Source organism: Juglans microcarpa x Juglans regia, chromosome 1S (genome assembly GCF_004785595.1).
Source record: "Juglans microcarpa x Juglans regia isolate MS1-56 chromosome 1S, Jm3101_v1.0, whole genome shotgun sequence".
Taxonomy (NCBI): Eukaryota; Viridiplantae; Streptophyta; class Magnoliopsida; order Fagales; family Juglandaceae; genus Juglans; species Juglans microcarpa x Juglans regia.
In genome coordinates this window covers 19,189,204-19,210,078 of record NC_054595.1, presented here as the reverse complement: position 1 = coordinate 19,210,078, position 20,875 = coordinate 19,189,204, and the positions used below count along the sequence as shown (strand labels likewise).

Here is a 20,875-nt window from a genome sequence, read left to right as displayed (position 1 = left end):
TTCAATTCAAATGATTCAACTACATTTCGATGTTGAGATAAGTTGAGTTAAATTGAGTTGTAAATAGTAATATTTTGTGGATCCTATTGAGATGAGTTTAACTTCTTTAGGTTGAGATGGGTTTAACTTTTTATATTAAAATGTATGAAGTAGATTGAGAACTTTTTTATGGAAAATTAAAAAAGTAGTTAGTCCCATCAATGATTTGGTTTGAGATAAGTTAAGTTTGATTCAACAACCAAACACACAACCGAAGCCACATTGTCTTTTCAAGTTTATCTGTCAAGTCATCGATGTGAAAAAATGCAACATCAGCCAACCTATGGCAAGAATGTTCCATAACAAAGCCATACCCAAAATGACAAGACTTTGGACATGTAATGTAACAAAAACCAACCATCAAATAGCTACCAATAACCGAATTAAATGCTTGTTAGTTTTAAGGGAGAGGGAGGGAGGGAGGGAGGGAGGTTGATTTCCCTACGGGCGGAACCATGCAAGGCACTGATAACAATCTTGTGTTGATAAAGGGCAAACAAAAGCAATGGAGATCGTCTACAACAGGACAATCAACATTTCGGACCCATCATTTATTTTTATCTCATAAAAATAGGAATAAAGGTATGAAACTGCTCACTAGAAATAGAGGCCCAACACCTGCTTTACAGAATCATCCGGACAAATCAGATATTAAACCCACAAAAATTCTCTGCCAGTGTCCCTCAAATCTACCCAGTATATTCAAAATGTGCATGTTTAGAACAGCCAAATGAAAAACAATTATCGCAGAGTCAATCAAAACAAAAGAAATGCATACCAAAAAGAAAACAAAGATCTTTGTTGGGGTTAGAGGATGCTCACGAGGGCTTTAGACGTCTCTTGGTAAATGGGGAAAATATGGAGGTGCTCATTCCCAAGCAGTACTGGTTAAAACACATGGTCATCGCTCCAATACAGGATACAAAGAGTGCACAGAGCTTCAGATCTCAACTTTCAACCTCCATTTTCTTCAATAAAGAATACCTTCCTTTCCAGTTAGGTCTTCGATGCTTACACTAGCCTCTATGCCCATGTTTAATAGACCACTTACCATAGCAGGAATATCTGATTGCAAATATTCAGCTAATGCCTGGTCGAGAGAATGTGGACACAAATGCATAAGCTCATATTCTAGAAGTTAAATTCTTAAAATTACTAAAAGGAGTACCTTCCTGTCCTCCTTTTTCTGGCGCTTGATAACCTCCACTGTCCACTCGTTTACCAGCTTTTGGAGTTCAATCATGACGCCCGACTTCTTTGCATCAGATAAACTCTGCATGCATAAATACCGATGGCTTTAACAAAACATCTAACATTAAAGTTGTTTGGATTGGATTAGATATAGGTAACCACATCTTCCAATAAAGGAACATGCAAAATCTCATGTTTTTTGGCGCTTGACTTCCAATAAAGTAACAAGAACGCACCAACTAGTGGCTAGAAAGCAAACAGTACCTTTTATAGGTACTTAAAAAAACTAAAAACTCAGCATTAGGTTGCAATATTTATGATTCCCAGCCCTTTATGTGTTTCAACAAGTAAAGCCTGACCTCACAGAACTTAGAAAAGTAATTTCCGCTCTAGGCCAGCTATCAATATGATCAGCACTGCCTAAAGAGGGCACCTAGAATATAATCCAAAGCCCATAAAATGGTAGTCACCTGATGTAAGACTTGAATGATGGCAGCAGCATCCTCAGGCTTACGTTCTAATAGAAAACCCTGCAAGGACATCAAACACAGGCTCAGGCTTACATTCTGACCAAAACCTCAACTGGGGCTGCCCAAAAAAGCTCAATTTTGTAGTCAAAACAAAATTTAAAAAAATAAAAAAGACAAAATAAATAAAAAGAAAACATAAGATAATAGCCTTTTTTTTTATACAGTACAAGAGCAATGACCCTCAAACAGTTTATAGAGCCCTTACTATGAGACGTTCCAACTTCCATACAACATAAGAGTGCAAATAAATTGGCAATCACATTACATTTGGATCTCAAAATTAATTTTCTCACAGAAACGGGGCAAATAACTTGATGGTATGAAATTTATTACCTTGGCGCATGAAAACCCACTCACAAGAGTATGCTGCCTCATTGACTCCGATCTCAACTTCTCAATTTTCCATAGTGTCTCAGTATCTCCTGCAAAGGAAAAATGTGAAAATCTTTGCATACAATGAAGCGATTCTTCGGATAACAGAAATTAATTATTTTTCAGAGAAAGGATGGCATGATTTTCAAGATGTTGGTATGGCTCATAAAGATGCCCCTTTTCTGCAAACAACGCATATCATTGTAGAAACTGGATTTCCTGGGTAGTAGGGTAAGAACAAGACAGCATTACCATGAAAAGCTTTCAAAAAAAAATATGGGTGGTAATATTTAACTTCATAAGAAATTCTTCAACTGCAAGTAATTATTAGGTACTCCTGGAGTATGGACACATGGTAGTCCCATCCTATGCTAATTAAAATTAATCTTTACATAAACAGTTTTAATTACATGGCATGTTATGATGGAATGGGAGTACCACGTCTTAAATACTCCAGACCTAATGATTTTCCTTCAACTACACCCTAACTGGATAACTGAAAACGTAATTGAAATCATCAAAACCCCCAACACTAGAAACTCATCAAGGTTACTGGAAATCCAAAGATGTGGGTTTCTTGCTCCTATATTGGACTGTTGCCCTGATGAAGTAGCAGAAACCTGAGTGTTTCCATAGTATCAGATCAATATACATATAGCCTAATTAATAAATATATCTGCTTCACGGTAACCGATATTGAGTAAACAAAAAACTCCTCTCAGCCATTCCTATCCAAAAACATATTCATTACCTTATTTAAACCAAACTAACCAATCGATACTCCCTCCGATTCATAATGAGCATCTCCATTGCAGATATTGTGATTTTAATGTGTCTTGCTTCCCTTGTTCAAGGAAGCACGGGTAGTATGGAAAGATGAAGATGTAAATGTGTGACTTTTGGGAAGTGGACGCTTATTTTGGGTAATCCTAAAAGGATAGCAAGGCCCCACCGTGGGACAGAGGGAGCACTATTTTAAGAGAAATACAGTGTAGAAGTACCAAAGCCAGATGCAAACCAGTACACAATAAGTTTAAAAGCATATGATTGTTTTTTTAAATGCACGTTTAAGTATTAAAGCATACGATAGCATGCACCACAGAATACGCCATATTTCAGGGAACTTTACTAACTTTATGGATGGCTTACGGTCCTAAATCCTACCCATAAACCACTATAGGCATCCAAAATGAGACAGTAAGCATGGATATAGAACATAAACACAAATTTGAACCTAAAATAAGAGAACATAGAATTTGCACGTACCTATTTTAGCAGCAAATTCCATCCATGCATCAAATGAAGTTCGTCGTAATTTTACTCCAGCCTTGATGAACTTTTTTGAGTACTTGGACATCAACTGCCAATTATCCGTATTGTAACAAATGCTGCAATTCGTCAACATAAATACAAGATCAAAATCATTTTAAGAAAAGCATCAACGAAATATTGAAAAACAAAAATCTAAACCTTTGCAATAAATCAGCAGGTATCAACTTTCTTTGAAGCTAGACAAGTGCACTGTCCACTTGCCGAGTTCAGTCTAGATTACCTTTTTTTTATAAGTAAACAATTGTATTAATAAGAATAGGCATGGCCCAAGTACACAAGATGGTATACACGAGGTAATACCTATTTAGGAAGAAGAAATGGAAACAAGAAAATCATGAAAACCAAGTCCATTAAAATCTACAGCTATGGCCCATAGAAATAAAGTTCTAACAAAAAGTAATCTAAGTTCCCTCTAATGAGCACTCCTCGTCTTCGAACGTCCAGTCGTTTCACTCCTGCCATAAGCACTACAGGATACAAATAGGAACCATCTTTCATACGGCTATGATTTGTGGAATACCTCTTAAATTTGTCCAACTAGCCAAAAGCTCAACCGATGTGGCAAGCATAACCCAAGGTAGCTCTAACCTGCTGAATACATCATCTCATAACGCTCTAGCAACCTTACAATGCAGTAGAAGATGATCCACAATCTCACCACCTTTCTTGCACATACAGTACCAACCCACTATAATCACCTTGCGTTCCCGTAAGTTATCCATCTTCAAATCTTACCCAGAGAAGCTGTCCAAGCAAAAGATGCCGCTTTGAAAGGTGCTTTATTTCACTCAATCCTTCTCCATGGAAGATGATTGTTTTGTGATTGTGTGAGAGACTTATAGAAAGAGCGAATTGAGAATGTATCTTTACCTGCGGGTACCCACCACAATGTGTCAGCTCCTTGAGTGCTTGGTCTCATGGAGTACAGAAGACTAAACAAATCCTCAAAGCTACCAACTTCCCAATCCTGGCCACCCTAGTGAAGTTCACGTTCCATTGGACAAGGTCACCAGATATCTCCATAAAATCAGCCACCAAAACTTCTTTCTCACATGCAATCCTGAAAATTGAAGGGAATGAGTCCTTAAGGGCGTTATCTCCACACCATAACTCACTCCATAATTTTATTCTAGAGCCATCTCCCAACACAAGTCTAGTGTGACAGCAACCACCGCAACCCTAGTCTAGGTGTGACAATATGTGACACGACCCATTAACCTAACACGAATATGACACGATAATAGCGGGTTTGGCTTTAGTCTTAACAGGTTCTGGTCAAAATGGGTTGACCCATTAAGACACGATTGCTTAACGGGTTGATAACGAGTCAACCCGTTTTAACCCATTATATCTCATTATGACCCATTAAGAGAGTTAAAGTTACAATTATACCCTTATACTTAAAAGTAAAATTGTTGGGATTTTAATTTCAATATTGTTATTGTTTGAATTGTAACTTTGGACTTGTAGTTAGTTTTATATTTTTTATAAATATTGTGATTTTAACATTTATATAAAATTATGCTAAACTTAATCAGGTCAAATAGGTTAATTTCGGGTCTGTTCAACCCATTTACATAAACGGGTCGTATCGTGTCGTGTTAACCTATTTCGTAATATTCACTAACGGGTCGTGTCGTGTCCACCCATTATGTTAATAGATCGTGTTAGGGTTTGAGATTTTGACACGATAAGTTTAACGGGTCATGTTCGGGTTGACCCATATAGTATAATATACATGCCTTGACACGACAAGAACATGACCTGTTAACACAATTTGACACCCCTACCCTCGTCTAATGTGCTTCCATGCTCCCACTCCATAAACCCCACGTGCCTCCCCCCCCCCCACACACAAACCTCCATATTTGAAGTCAATCACTGACTTTCATAAGGCTTCCGGTTTCATATTATATCCCCACAACCATTTATCAAGTAAGGCCCGATTGGAAATCTTCAGATTTATAATTCCCAACCCACCAGAAGAGATTGGGAATATACATTGTCCAACTTAACCAAATGGAATTTGAAATCATCCCCCAAACTACTCCAAAGGAAATCACAAATAAGTTTCTCAATACGGGTCACCACTTGCTGGAATTGGGAATAACGATAAGAAATACGTTGGTAAATTAGGCAGAGTGATTTTGATTAAGGTGATCCTAGAACCTTTCGACAAGTACAATCTTTTCCAACCTGCCAATCTACATTCAATCTTCTCAATCATTGTATCCCATATCGATTTAGCCCTTGTGGCTGCCCGAAAGGAAGATCAAGGTAATTCATGAAAAGTAGGGGTGTAAATCGGTCTGGTATGGGGGGATGATGGACCCATCATTTTCCCAAACTGGACTAGACCGATCACTCCTAGTGGACTAGACCAAACCGTTAGCTATAAGTCCATATCAGTCCGAGCCAGTTTCAAATGGGGGCCCAATCATACAAAAAAGCTCATCATTCTTGAAGTATACAAAAAAGCCTGCAATGTGTATTTTCGGCCCATTAGTATGGGGAAAAAAAAAAGCCCACAATGTTTATAATTTTGAATAATACAACTATTTAACTTTATTTGCACATTTTTTACTTAAAAATAGCCTAAAAAAAGTTGTTCGAATTATCAAAATTGATAATTATATATCAGTTAATTGATATGAGTTAATTAATAATTATATATTTAACATTTTATATTGTCAATAGTCATAGGTTAGATGAAAATTACATAATTCATTTATATAACTATTATATAAAATAATATATATAATTTATAAAAAAATATTTAAAAATATATATTTGTAGTTCAGTCGGTCGGGTCCGAGGTGAAAAAACCCCACCCCAGGACCAGACCGAAACCCATTCGGTCCCACAAATGGAGGACCCAAACCGACCAAACAAGTTTTCGGTCTGATCCGGTCGTTTTTCTAATCCGGACCTAAAATTTTACACCCCAAATGAGAAGAGAGGAAACCTTACATCCAAGAGTGTTAGCCAACAGTTGGATGTTGCGAACATTACCAACTAGCACCAACTCTGATTTATCGAAATTCACTTTCAAGCCTGATGCCGCTTCAAAACAGAATAAGGCCGGGTTTGGTTTCACAAAACTTTGAAATCATCTCATCACATCTCATCTCAACATCAAAACACTATTCAACCACAAACATTTTTCAATTTTAACTTTTCAAATTTTTCATCTAATCATTACAACTTTCACAAACTTCCAAACAAAATGCCAAAAACAATCCAATTTTTTCAAATCCCAAAACAAAGATTATATTCTAACCCTCTTTTTAACTTTATAATTTTTTTATTCAACTTTTTCTCTCTTTTCCTAAAACCCCATAAAAATCTTAACTCAAACGATTTTACTATTATTCACAAATTATCTCACTACTATTCACATATTTATCTTTTCATCTTATCTCATCTATGTAACCAAACAAGGCCTAAAAGTGCCCTCAATGCCCGAATCTAGTTTTGTTCTACCTCACAAAATATCAGTATATCATATGCAAACCAAGGGAGAAATGTTAAGAGCAACCCTATTGGGGTCACCAACCGAGAATCCAACCACAAAGCCACTGTTAACCAAGGCCAAGATCCTTCTGCTAAGCGCCTCCATAACAATGGCAAAAAGGAATGGGGACAAAGGATCCCCTTGTCTTAGGCCTCAAGAGCTGTTAAAGAAGCCAACTGGATTGCTATTCACCAAAACTAAACACTTCACCAATGATATGCACTATCTGATCCACGAGCACCATCTCTCCCCAAATCCACACCTCCCAAGCAAGTAGGAATTCTCAATTAACATGATCATAGGCCTTCTCCATATCCAACTTGCATAGGATCCCCAGATTGCCAGATTTTAATCTACTATCTAGGCATTCAATCTACTTTACTTACTTGGAAGGTGTAGATTTGGGGAGGGATGGTGCTCGTGGATCAGATAGTGCATATCAACGGTGAAGTGTTCAGTTTTGGCACATTTGACTAAACAAAGTCAAGAAGTGGCACATTTGAAGCAAGCACTTTCAAATGACGAAGATATTAAATTTGATACCACACATGGCAAATTTAATTTAAGTCCCAGAGATTCGGACCCAAAAGTTCAGATAAAATACATATAAAATGCACATATGGCCTCGTTACTTAAACAATGATCCAACCTATTTAAGCACAATCATATACACAGATACACATGCTTGTGACTCTACCTATATCTAAATCAGAACATAGATATTTGAATAAAAAAAGAACATTTCAGCTTCAGAGGTCCAGCAGAACAGTAGCCTATCAAACTGGACAAGAAAGAAATTGGAATTCAAAACCTGGCAGAGACTTTCTAATGAGGTCTGGTCCATTCCAACATTTGGAGGAGCTAGGCCCTCTTAAAGGCGGCCTTCTTAGTATGGACAGCATCATTGGCGAAGACCCTGACCATGGACAACCTACGGAAGCGGTGGATCATTGTGATTGAATGGTGTTGTATGTGCAAGAGAAAAGGGGAAACAGTGGAGCATTTGCTCCATCATGAGGTTGCCAGGGTCCTTTGGGATGACTTTTTCAACACAGTGGGACTTTCATGGATTATGCCTAGGAAGGTAGTTAATCTTCTTGCCAGCTGGAGGAGTTTATATGGCATTTTACAGATTATTGAAATTTGGAAGATGATCCCTATATGCCTTTTGCAGTGTATCAGGAGGGAAAGAAGCAACCGGACTCTTGAAGACAAGGAATGATTAGTGGAGGAGCTGAAAAGCCTTTTTATCAACGCATTATTTCTTTGGACAATAGCTGTATATTTTAATGGGCTCAATGTTCATGATTTCCTTGTATCCATTTCTTCCCTTTCTTCTTAATTAGGTTTTTCTCTTGTATACGTCTTGTGCACTTAGGCATTGCCTAGATTTCTATTAATAAAATTCTTACTTATTAAAAAAAAACAGATTTCAAAATTGACAATAAATTCAGAATTAAAGAATTGTCTTGGGAAATGAAACATTTGAAGTTTTCATGAAAGCAAAGCAAAGCATGAAGCAGTCATAAGTTATAATCAACATACCTGAAAACGATATCCACTGTACCAGGTTGCAACGGTAAGTCATTCCTCTTAATAAGTTTCATTATGTCCACCATGAGCTTAGCATCATTGTTATTCTTAGAATATAACTGCAGTGGATTTAAAAAAAGCTCAAATGTTAAACAAGTTCCCAACTTATAAGAACAAAACAAAAAAATGTGATCCATCACATGCCAAAAAAAAAAAGAGGATCCTACAAAAAAAAAAAATAAAGAGGATCCTTAACAGAGGCGAATCTAGAAAACTAACTTTTGTGGGGATTTTTCTATTTTCTTTGGAGTAGAAGGGAATTGTTGGGGCTAGTATTAAGAAAGTATTCAATTCCCCTATGATTTTTTTTTTCAAGATTTTGGATCCCTAATAACCTTATAAAAAGATTCAGAGGTCGTTGATACCAGTAAATGGTGGGCAGATCCAATACTAGGAGCCAAGCCATACACATTATGCTTCCACAATGCTTTCTTCCCTGCACAAATTTAAACTAAATAATCTTGATAAAATCACAGAGTTCACAATGGATAAAACTTCAGAATATAATTTGAAGATGTGTTGCAAGTGAAAATTTCCTGAAACCAAATGCAAGAGCAGCAATTGAGCTGCATGGATTCGTCTAGAGTCTAGGTGTAAACTATCAACTATCACAGCAAATTAGCTTAAAAGAGAGTTAGTATAAGAATACTGCTACAGCGACAAAGAGATTACATAAAAGTAATCCTACAAATTGACGTGGACCCATGTAGTCTGTTAGATCTACTTTACAATAAAAATAACTTTACAATCTGACGAACCACATTATATCACATCAGTTTGTGGGATTACTTTTGTGTAATCCATTTGTGGTTAGAGTATTTCTCTTAGCATAATGGATGCTGAAAAATAGAAAAAAGACAAAATCAAGCATAAACAAAAAATCGTAAGGCATACCATAGTCAAGGGCCCCTACACGAACACACGTCTTGGTAATTTCTCGGCACAGATTGCAATTAAAGTCGGCATGAATGCGTAGATTAGACAATCTCTGCAACCAAAGTGAAGAACTGTCAACTATCAAGAATTTAAACTATACAAATCTAATGGTATAATTAAGAAGAAAACTTACAAATCTTCGGAGGTTTTGCAAGATATCAAACAGAAGTTTAATATCATCATTGCTTTTGCAATTTTCAAGCAATGACCACAGCCAAGCATTTGGGGGCATCGATCTTTTAGAAACCACAGAATCAAGCATTCTGTCGTACAGCTCCTTCACAGCCTCTGCATTCAGCAATATAAGGCAACTATAATCAAACTTAGCTTCAAGAGCAATCTAAAAAACAAACCATCAGAAAAGTCAATGACCTGTGGGACTGCTTTCTGTGGTACTCGCTTCCGAAGAAAAGCATGCCCTCGATATCACTAAATGCCGCTGTACGATATGCAAATGATTGCTTCGAATCACGTCTGTTTATAGTTAAAAAATATTCAGGTTTCAAAATCATTCATCAAATCACTTAAAACCCTTTTTAGTTACTGTGACGCGGTATACCAGAAAATTTCTTAACGCATTACTTTAGAACAAACTCCTCTGGTGGAGACATAAGAGTCAAAATTTCGCCCTCCCCTTTATTTATTTTTTTCCTCTTCTTTTGCTCAGTTCCCTTGGCAACCAAACATAAAGTTAAATAAAAATGCATTAAAATTTGAAATTACAGTATAGTAAGGTTGAGGTTTTTTTCTTTTCGACAAACCAAACGCGAGATGGAACCTGAGAGTCAAATTCATTTCGATACTTTTTGCCCTACAGATTCTCGGCAATCAAACATTACACTCACACACAATTAAGGTTGGAATGAACCTGAGGACCAAGGGATTTGGGAAGACAAGCTGCGGTGAATCCGACATGGACGAGGAGTTGGAGGAGCTTCAAAGAGTCCAATATCGGGAGCGAGGAATCGATGCGAATTGAGAAGAATCGGAGATTTAAAAGCCCGAGAGAGCCTACGTGCATTCGAGACCGCTTGCATGGCTTCGAGGGGCCGAGTTAGATCCTAGCTGAGGACGAGTTGCTTTTGAGTGAACTCGGGTGGGTGTTGGAGAGAGCGAGCAAGCGCTAAGCCCACGCATAGAGCGATCAGGGTTTAGTGAGGGAAGAAAAGACGGATACGTGTAGGTAGACCGGCAGTTCAGGGTTAATCCTGTGGACATGCGCCTTGTTATTCGACGCGTGGTTTTTTCCACCATTGTCAACATTTATGGTAGAGAAATGCTAGTATACTTCCTCCTTTTACTCTTTTATTTTAACCGCATATATATATATATATATATATATATATATATATATACTGTTTTATGATTAAAAAAGTGACTATTAGTGTATTAATATTTTTTTTATTTTTCAAAAATATTTAAATATATTTCACCACTCTTATGATAAAAGCTAGCAGACCACTGACATATAAAAAAAAAAAAATACTAACGAACTACTGAGTGTCAATTAACTTAAATTATTTCACTGTTATTTATAAACTATTTCAAGTGGGTTTTGAGAGGCGAGTCTCCTCTCTTTTTCTCTCTAGAAACTGAGGTGGTGGAAAACAGTTATAACTAACTGGGAGGAAGGTTTGTGTGAGGCAGCCATGGAAGAGTCCTCGGAAGGAGGTATGGAGAATCTGGAAGCACAATGGGAGAAGTTTAGGCTCTCGGAGGAGGAGAGGCGACTTGTTGTTGATGTTGGAGAAGAAACAGAGGGGGATGTACGGGAGTGTGGGGAACGAAGTATTGTAGGAAAGATATGTATGGAACGAACAATCGGAAGGGAGATTTTAGCTGTCACGATGGGGAAGATTTGGAGGATTAGCAAGCCTGCCGAATTTCGTGAGGTAGGCGATAATAAATTTGTGATTACCTTCCAATCTCTGAATGATAAACGGCGAGTGCTAGTGGTAGACCGTGGTTGTTTGACAACCATCTGTTTGCACTTAAGGCATTTGAGGTTTATTCCCAGCCAAATGAGTGGAAGTTTGACAGTGAGTGGTTTTGGATTCAGATCCATAATCTGCCAATGTTCTGCATGACGAAAGAGAAGGGAAGAGTGATTGGTGAGTCACTTGGAAATTTGATAGATGTGGATGTGCCAAGTGATGGAATAGGTTGGGGGGAATTCCTTCGGGTAAGGGTGGAGATACCTCTGAAAAGGGCTGTGGTTAGAGGAAGGTGGATTAAAGTAAATGGGGCAAATGTATGGGCGAATCTTAAATATGAAAAGCTGCCTATGCTATGCTTTCGGTGTGGTTGGTTAGTCTATGGAGAGAAGGGTTGTGTGAGGGAGGGGGAGAGTAAGGGGGCTGGGAATATAGCTCAGGAGCAGTTTGGATCATGGCTAAGAGCAGGGAGGGGCTTAAAGAGAAGGAATTATATGGGAGGGGGTATAGGGAAAAATGGGGGTTGGAATAATAATATGAATTCAGAAAGATCTTTTAGGGGTGGGGAAAGTGAAAATGATATAAATGTTGGGGGAGGGGGGGGATCAGCCTCTATGGAAGGAGATGAAGAGGATGGGGTGTCAAAGGAGATGAGGGTCAAGGTGTGGAAGGAGGGTAGAACAGATGGGGAGTGTTTGGAGAGATACGAGGGGAAGAAAGAGACGATGGAAGGTGAGGTATCCATAACTGAGGTGAACAGGGGGGGAGGATTGGCAGAAATAGAAGAGGAGGAAAGAGAAGGGGTGGCTGGTGAAGGTCTTAGTCTTTTTATGGAGGGGAGTGTAAATGAAAAAATGAGTGGGGTTAAAAAGACTTGGAAGAGGAGAGCAAGAGAAAGGGGGAAAAAAGAAAATGGAGGACTCGGGTTGGTAGGGAAAAGGTTATTGATTAGGGATGAGGATGAGGTGGGAGGTGATGAGGATCATAAAAAAAAATCAAGAGTGGATACAAATGAAGTTACTAGTTCACTTTCTAGGGCAGGAGCTGCTTGGCAGCCCTGCCAAGATCAATGAGGGCTCTAAGTTGGAACTGTCGAGGGCTTGGCAACCCTCAGACAGTTCAGGTCCTTTGTAATCTTACAAAGGAAAAGCTGCCAGACTTTGTTTTTATTATGGAAACAAAGTTGAGATCTAATAAAGTTGAATTAATTCAAAGGAAATTGGGTTTTGATGGCTGTATGATGGTGGAACCGAGAGGGTTGAGGGGTGGGTTGTTAATGCTTTGGAAGAATATAGAGGATGTGGAATTGATGAATTTCTCTCAATGGCACATTAGCCTTTGGGTGAAGTTGAAGGGGGAAAGAAAGAGGTTGCTGACAGGATTTTATGGGCATCCAGAAACTGCCAAAAGAAAGGGATCATGGGAATTGTTGCAAATGCTAAAACCTTCATCTGAGGTGGGTTGGTGTGTGATTGGTGATTTTAATGAGTTGTGTTCTCAAGATGAAAAATGGGGGGGTAATGAGAGGAGAGAAAGTCAGATGGAGGAATTTAGAAATGCCTTATCTCTTGGCGGGTTGAGTGATCTTGGATGGAGGGGTAACAAGTATACGTGGAGCAATGGCCACTCAGATGGGTCTTTTGTAAAAGAGAGGCTTGATCGTGCTGTTGCTAATCAAGAATGGAGAAGGGGTTACAGCAGGGTGGAGGTGGAAATTCTGGTTGCATGGAGCTCTGACCACCTTCCTATTCTACTTTCTTGTTATAATGACAGCAACTTGAAAGGAAGATTTGAGAGACCCTTTCGTTATGAAATGACCTGGGATCAGGAAAAGGAATGTGGAGAGACTGTGAAAGAGGTTTGGAATAGGGAAAAAAGGATGAGAGGTAGGCTCTTAAGTGTTCAGAGGTGTCTAAAGTCTTGCAGTCAGGCTCTCAGAGAATGGAATATGAGTAAGAATTCAAAGAGAGGGAGTGAGATCAAGATCTTTTCTGAAAAACTAAAAGAATTAAAAGAAGATGAAGGGCCTTCGAATGTAGATGAAATAAGACAGGTGAATGGGAAGTTGGAGGAGTTGTTGGAACAGGAGAATTGTTGGTGGAGGCAAAGAGCTAAGGCCCATTGGCTGCAACTTGGGGATCGTAATACTAAATTTTTTCATGCATGTGCTAGCCAAAGGAAAAAAAAGAATTATATTGTTGAAATAGCTGATGTTCATGGGTTTACTGTGAGGAGGCAGGAAGCTATTGAAAAGGCTTTTGGAGAGTATTTTACAGGAGTGTACTCGTCTAATAATCCCTCTGAAGCTGATATTGAATGTTGCATTTCAGATATTGAGCCTAAAATCTCTAGTGAACAAAGAATGGGGCTTGAAGGAACCTTTAGAAGAGAGGAGGTAGAAATGGCACTGAAACAAATGTCTCCTTGGAAATCCCCTGGACCAGATGGTTTTGGGGCGGGGTTCTATCAGAGGCATTGGGAATCAATTGGTTCTGATGTTAGTGAGGCAGTGCTGGAGTTTCTAAATGGGGGTAACATGGGGGCAGATTTAAACCACACACTCATAGCATTGATCCCAAAGGTCAAGATGCCGAGGACTGTGATGGAATTCAGATCAATCAGCCTTTGTAACGTCCTATACAAGCTGATTTCCAAGGTCCTTGCAAATAGAGTGAAAAAGGTATTACCTGCTGTTATTTCATTAACACAAAGTGCATTCATTTCTGATAGGCTTATTTCTGATAATATTATGGTTGCATTTGAATTACTTCACTCAATGCAAACCAAGCATAAAGGAAAGTCTGGTAGTATGGCTGTGAAGATTGATATGTCTAAAGCCTATGATAGAGTTGAATGGCCATTCTTAAGAGCTATGCTATTCAAATTGGGCCTTGGGGAGAAAATTACTAGACTGATTATGTTATGTGTCCAAACTGTTAGTTTTTCAGTGTTGGTTAATGGAAAACCAGGGAAGAAAATCATTCCTTCGAGGGGGTTAAGGCAGGGAGATCCCTTATCTCCATATATGTTCTTGATATGTGCAGAAGGATTAAGTCACTTATTTGAGAAAGCTGAAAGGGATGGGGTGATTAAGGGAGTGGCTGCAACTAGAAGGGGTTTAAGGGTAAATCATTTGCTGTTTGCAGATGATTGTGTGATCTTTGGGAAGGCTGCAGTAGAGGAATGGAGGAACATGTATTCTATTCTTGAATGTTATGAAAAGGCCTCGGGGCAAAAGTTAAATAAGGAAAAAACCTCTATCTTTTTCAGTAAAAACACGAAGGAATGTATTAAAAATGAGATATTCAATGAAGCTGGTTCCAATGTTTGTGACAGTTATGAAAAATACCTTGGTTTGCCAACTGTGGTGGGAAGATCCAAGTATAATGCTTTGAGGGGCCTTAAAGAAAGGGTGTGGAATAGGATTCAAAATTGGAAAAATGCTTTTCTTTCAAAAGCTGGAAAGGAAGTTCTCATTAAGGCAGTGTTGCAAGCCATCCCCACATATACTATGTGTGTATTCAAGTTACCAAAGAGGCTGTGTGAGGAAATTGAACAACTTTTTGCTAAATTCTGGTGGTCTCAACATAAAAAAGAGGATGGAATCCATTGGTGGAAGTGGAGTAGATTGGGGCAGGGTAAAATGTATGGTGGGTTGGGTTTTAGATTACTTGAGGATTTTAACTTGGCTATGCTTGCCAAACAAGGGTGGCGGATGCTCAAATTTCCAAATTCTCTAGTGGCTAGAATCTTTAAAGATAAATATTTTAGAGACTCTTCATTCCTTGAAGCCCCTTTGGGTAAATGTCCATCTTTCATTTGGAGGAGTGTGTGGGCTGCTATGGGAGTTATTAAGAGAGGTATGAGATGGAGGGTAGGTAATGGTGAATCCATTCATATATGGGGACATAAATGGTTGCCTAAACCTGTGACTGGATGTGTTCAATCTCAAGTAAAGATGCTAAATGCTAATGCTCGAGTGAGTGAGTTGATTAATGACTCAGTTAAAGGATGGAAGATGGAGTTGGTGAGACAGATTTTTGATGAAGATGAAGCTGAAATGATATTGTCTTTGCCTGTTAGCCCTTTGGGTGCAAAGGATAGACTAATTTGGGACCAATCTAGAAATGGCAAGTATTCTGTCAGAAGTGCCTACCATATGTGCAGCAAGTCAGAAGGATGGGGGATGGGGAAAACTCTGAGGGAGACAGAGAGGAAGCTATATGGAAGCAGATATGGAGATTGAATGTCCCAGGAACTGTGAAACACTTTTTGTGGACACTTGCTCACAATATTCTGCCTACAAAGCATAATTTATGGCAGAAAAAAATAGTGACAGATGGCTTGTGCCCAATATGCTTAAGTGATGAAGAATCTGCTATGCATGCTATTTGGTGGTGTCCAGCAGCCACAGATGTGTGGGCAGAGAAGGGAAGCCCAGTGCAAAAATGGAGAGTGGGTGAGGATAGTTTTTTCCAGTTATGGAGGGAACTGTACAGCAAACTCACGATGGAAAACATAGAGAAGCTGGTAATAATAATGAGAAATATATGGCATAGAAGAAATAAAGTGGTCTTTGAGAAAAAAAATTGCAAGTCCAGCAAGGGTGATTCAGTGGTCAGTAGAAGGATATGAGGACTTCAATCGGGCACGAAGGAAGAAAGAGAAGGAAATAAATCTAAATGCAGCAGATGGTGGTATTAACTATGATAGAGGATGGAAGAAACCTGGGGATATGATATTAAAGGCTAATTTTGATGCTGTTGTTAATGCGCCTTCAAAAAAGATGGGTATTGGAGTGATAATAAGGGATGGAAGAGGTGAGGTGTTTGCTGCAGCATCAATTAGAAGAGAAGCTATCTTAGGTGCTTTTGGGGCTGAGTGTTCTGCCATGTGGGAAGCTATGGTTCTATGTGAAGAGTTGGGAGTGAGAAAGGTCATAATTGAAGGGGATGCAAAGAGTGTGATTGATGCTGTGAAGATGGGAGAGAGGAATGACTCAAGTCTGGGTCAGCTGGTGGAAGACCTGCAACAGAAACTGAGGCACTATCCAGAGTGAAAAATTGGTTTTACTCACAGAGAGGGAAACGAGGTGGCTCATCAACTTGCAAAAGGGGCTATATATGGGGTGAGTGATTTGTATTGGATTGAGGAGGGCCCTGAGTATATTACGAATCAATTAAGGATAGACAAAATGTATTGTAATACAGTTACAATTTGAATTGAATACAAGGAGGTTTATTTTCAAAAAAAAAAAAACTATTTCACTATTATTTATAAATCATTTCATTATCATTTTCAAATATTATGGAATATCTTTCGTGTCCAAATGACCCTCTCTAAAATTTAGACACAAGTGAAGGGAAAAAAAAAAATGAGAACGATAAAAAAATGATCTAGAGAGATTAATAGGGATGAGAAGCTTGGAGGGGCAGAAGGGGTAAGGAGGAAAGGGAGAATATGCTGGGCTGTCTCTAAGGTGGAGGTAACCCTCTTTGCTAAAATAATTTTAACTTTCTAGTTTCTATAGCATGAACTGATTGAAAAAGAAAAACGTTTGACTTGGGCTCAATTCAGGTCAAAATTGAATAAATTTAATCAGGAATACTTGCCCTTACGTTCCTTGTCAAATAGGAACTCAAATGCCATAAAGCTTGTCCTTATCATAGATAAAAAGAGAGATGGTCGTTTTACTTCGACCGTCTTTTCGAGACAACATACAGAAACCTGAAATTTCATGTTTGAATCAACTTGCTTAACTCAACATTACAGAATCCGGGTGGGTCAGCGACAGTTGCTTTGTAAAGCCATGTAAAAAGTTCCATATACACACTGACATCGATAAAGGTTCTCATATTGACTGTAATACTGAAAACAGTCAATGCATTATTAGATATCATGTATTGGGGAACAATGCTCCATAATTTGCTGTATATATAATGTTTACATCAATCAAAGGCTCATTTGCTGGTTCTTAGTCCATAACTGAAGGAAGAATATCCAGAGAAGAGTAATTCTCTGAGGCACACATATGAATGCATCATATAATGATGAAACAAGCAATCAGATATCCCCTTCTGTTGTTTAACACGCAGGGTTCAGCTTTAAATTTGCCAACCTGACTGGATATATATTCCTGTAATTGTAGTCTGATCACTGAGGGAGAACTGGAGGTGCAATTGAGCGGGTATTATATGATTTGCAATGGCAACATTTCTGCCCAATTATGTGGAAGTACACTTCGGTAGTGTCATTACAATCATTACACAGAATCCAGACCTGCAAAAACCTTTGCTTCTTAGAGTATGTTTGGCAACACAATTGTTCTCCAACTGCTTCACTATTATTCACAAACAATTCGCTACTATTTACAAACTATTTCACTACTATTCACAATTGATCCGGGAGATACTCTTAGCATCCAAACGGAATATTGTTTCTACAAGAACGATATATAGGGATATTCCAAACAAAGTATTGTTCCTACAAGAACATTAATGTCTTGCATAAACTTTTGCTCAGGTAGTATTGTTCCTACAAGAACGATATATAGGGATATTCCAGTTTATCAGAATCCAAATATCAGATGAATAATATGGTGGCCCGCTCTATGTTTTTGGATTTTTAAATTTCGAATGGCTACTCTGGTATCAAGCAGTTGCCTTCTCAGTTATTAACCTCTTTCTCCATTTAGCTCTCTTTATATAAGAATGCATGTTGTGCAGTTACAGCCAAACACTGTACATTAAGTAAACATATTAGAATCTAGCTAGTGAAGCTCTTAGTTTTCTGATTGAGCATCTTTAAAATCCACAAAATGTTGGGAAACTAGGAAATGTAGCACAAAGTATTAGAGGTGAGCAAGAATGAAAAGTAAGCACCTTCCTGTATCGGTAATCCTCTGGCATGACGATTGATTCTATCTGACAACATAGTCAAATTAAGAAAGTTTAGGTAATGTCGGACAACTGCTGTATGTAAAAAAAACCGGCACATTACTGTTTCTGAAAATCTGCACATCAAGTATGACAATCTATAAGATTTGCTTGAATTGATTAAGTTTACCTCCTCGTCAATTCTCTTCCAGGTTCCAGACATGTCTATTACTGACTTTGAGCATATGGGACAGCAATACCTGTGTGATTGATGTAACAGAATCAAGTCTGGAAGAAAATAGAAATGTTTCGCCATGTAATCAAATAAAACTAAGCAATAAAAAACAGGATTTCTTACTTGTCACGCTTTATCATCTCTTCGTAACATTCACAATGCATTGTGTGACCGCATTTCATAACAGTTGTGTCTTTAAGTGAATCAAAAAGATACTGCAAAAATAGAATAATATACTAGATCACAAACAATTCCACTTCAATATACAACTATATCACGTATGAAGCACACACCTCATAGCATATTGGACAGTGGTGCCGCATGGAGTTCTCCACACACAAATGGTTATCACGCAGACCAACTGCATAGCAAGACGCTGTGCTCTTGCAAAACATTAATAGAGGAGAATATATTCAAACTTGAATAACAGATAAAAATAAACATTCCAACCTAACAAAAGAAAATATATAAAATACACACTGCACAAGATTTTACATCTGGTATGATCCATCAAACAATCAAGCACCGAGTTATGGCCCTTTGATCTAATGCACCTCCACCTGTCCCATTGGGGGGGACACGGTAGAAAATTCAGGGGTTGAAACCCCCTAAACCCATTGCCAAAAAAAAAAAAAAGAAAAATTTAAACATTCAATGGCAAAAAGCCCTGACACGAGAGGACATGAACATAAATGGGAAATTTTTACACTTCTGTTTAGTATTAGGGAAAGAGCATACTATCCTATTTAATAGATTTATGCTCCTGTATGGAAATTGATCAGATGTGACTAAAAGTCTAAAACTGATAAATCATACACCCAAAAAGAAAGGATTTGCAAAACAAAACAGGAAATGGTAAGTTCGATTTAACAGAAGATCATTAGAAATTAACAGACAACAAAGAAAGTCGCATGCTACTTTGTGCTACTAATTCTAAATAAACAAACCAATAAGAATGAAAAGTAACTAATTACAGAGGAGGAAGCGCATACCACACTTTTTGCAATGAAAGAACTTATCACGACCACCAACTCTGTAGAAAAATAAGAATTTCAGGCCCCAATTTCATTTGTATCATCGATTCATTATGCTTAAATTATAAAGACACTAATCCTACTCAGGTTACTAACCTGCAGATTCCACAATCATCGCAATGAAAATGCCCTTTCTCAGTCTGAGATTAGTTAAAATAACAGTTTGCATCAATAAAAAGAACACAAGAAATAACAATCAAGGGACTTAAATTCAAGTGCCAAATACTTGCTATGGATACAAATAAAATAGACTAAAAAAAATTATTTATTTTCCCCATTCAGGTAGTTGAATCTGAGATAGCATGATTACATCGTCATCATAGAATTTGCAAACTTGGCAGAAATACTCCCCCATATTGACGCCACAGTTGGTACAAACTTGAGCAACCTGGAACAGGAAGAGAAGTATCATTGAAACCAGTTAAGAGATTTCAAAAGAAAAGGAACCTGAAAGCTTTACGCAACAATACAGACAAACACATACCGGCTGCTCTGTGTCACAAACTGAACAAACAACCTGAAACAACGACAAAAAGTCCTCGTAGATTCACGGAAATGTTTATAGATCATGAAATTACAAAAGAAAAGACGAACAAGCATAGACCCGGAAAGTCGTACTTGTTTAACATCGTATCGAACGAGCTCATGCCGATCAAAGGGGTTGCTCAACATGCTCTAGTAAATCAAATACACAAAAATTAAACAACACCCAGATCAAGAGAATCACAAGAGCAAAATGTCTGACGTGGAAACAAGATGAAAAACCAAGAATTAATGTGATTATGTGAACATATATCGTGCAATATATAGAAATAGCAAATGCATACGGTGGCCTCGTTGTGACAATGGCGACACGGATAGATCTCGTTGCAGCAGGGAGCTCGAATCTTGCATCTCCTTCTGTAATGTTTGCATCTAACCCCAAAAAAACCACACCCGGGAAAATTGTCAAAAACATCGACTCCCCGCGTAAATTCTTATAACAAAAAGCCAAAGCCAATGAATGTGTAAGCAATGGGAAATGTGAGGCAATGTACCCGTAGCCCATCTTCCCGAAATCGAGGCGTTCGTTGGCTGAGCTTTCCATTGGTCTTGGAGAGAGATTTACAGAGAAAGCTCAGGAAGGAAGGAAGGAAGGCAAGGCAAGGCGACGAAGGAAAAGGAAATAGTTTCCGGAATTGGGAAGATGGGATAACTTCCGTTGCTTGTGGTAATCCTCAATGCAAAAGGGGGGGCCCTGCCATCGTCGTCAAGCAATGCAACAGTCCCCCTTTAGTCCCAGCTTTTCCT

At 38.3% G+C, this 20,875-nt stretch overlaps 2 protein-coding genes across 2 annotated transcripts; both read right to left on the bottom strand.

Moving 5' to 3' along the window:
- Positions 1 to 563: 563 nt before the first annotated feature.
- LOC121246738 lies at positions 564 to 10,685 on the bottom strand. The gene is made up of 11 exons (XM_041144989.1): positions 10,376 to 10,685; positions 9,880 to 9,981; positions 9,641 to 9,795; positions 9,466 to 9,559; positions 8,937 to 9,007; positions 8,524 to 8,630; positions 3,399 to 3,520; positions 2,094 to 2,182; positions 1,701 to 1,760; positions 1,208 to 1,312; positions 564 to 1,129 (listed from the first exon to the last, which is right to left on the bottom strand). Exons 1-11 carry the CDS (start codon positions 10,542 to 10,544, stop codon positions 1,010 to 1,012), a joined length of 1,194 nt encoding a protein of 397 aa, XP_041000923.1. The 5' UTR covers positions 10,545 to 10,685; the 3' UTR covers positions 564 to 1,009.
- Positions 10,686 to 17,279: 6,594 nt separating this feature from the next.
- Positions 17,280 to 20,875, bottom strand: LOC121246737 (E3 ubiquitin-protein ligase MIEL1-like). The gene is made up of 12 exons (XM_041144988.1): positions 20,623 to 20,875; positions 20,413 to 20,500; positions 20,204 to 20,260; positions 20,070 to 20,102; positions 19,896 to 19,973; positions 19,682 to 19,725; positions 19,544 to 19,584; positions 18,845 to 18,927; positions 18,675 to 18,766; positions 18,507 to 18,576; positions 18,323 to 18,364; positions 17,280 to 17,720 (listed from the first exon to the last, which is right to left on the bottom strand). Exons 1-12 carry the CDS (start codon positions 20,670 to 20,672, stop codon positions 17,595 to 17,597), a joined length of 804 nt encoding a protein of 267 aa, XP_041000922.1. The 5' UTR covers positions 20,673 to 20,875; the 3' UTR covers positions 17,280 to 17,594.

What these genes read in the sequence shown, in the direction of transcription:
- LOC121246738 (XM_041144989.1), bottom strand. Translation starts at nt 10,544, where the DNA reads ATGCAAGCGGTCTCGAATGCACGTAGGCTCTCTCGGGCTTTTAAATCT. An exon ending in CCAAATCCCTTGGTCCTCAG is followed by an intron (nt 9,982 to 10,375) that starts GTTCATTCCAAC and finishes AACTATAAACAG; the next exon opens with ACGTGATTCGAAGCAATCAT. An exon ending in GTGGGTTTTCATGCGCCAAG is followed by an intron (nt 1,761 to 2,093) that starts GTAATAAATTTC and finishes ATGTCCTTGCAG; the next exon opens with GGTTTTCTATTAGAACGTAA.
- LOC121246737 (XM_041144988.1), bottom strand. Translation starts at nt 20,672, where the DNA reads ATGGAAAGCTCAGCCAACGAACGCCTCGATTTCGGGAAGATGGGCTAC. An exon ending in ATTGTCACAACGAGGCCACC is followed by an intron (nt 20,261 to 20,412) that starts GTATGCATTTGC and finishes TTGATTTACTAG; the next exon opens with AGCATGTTGAGCAACCCCTT. An exon ending in GGAAGAGAATTGACGAGGAG is followed by an intron (nt 18,365 to 18,506) that starts GTAAACTTAATC and finishes CTATGTTGTCAG; the next exon opens with ATAGAATCAATCGTCATGCC.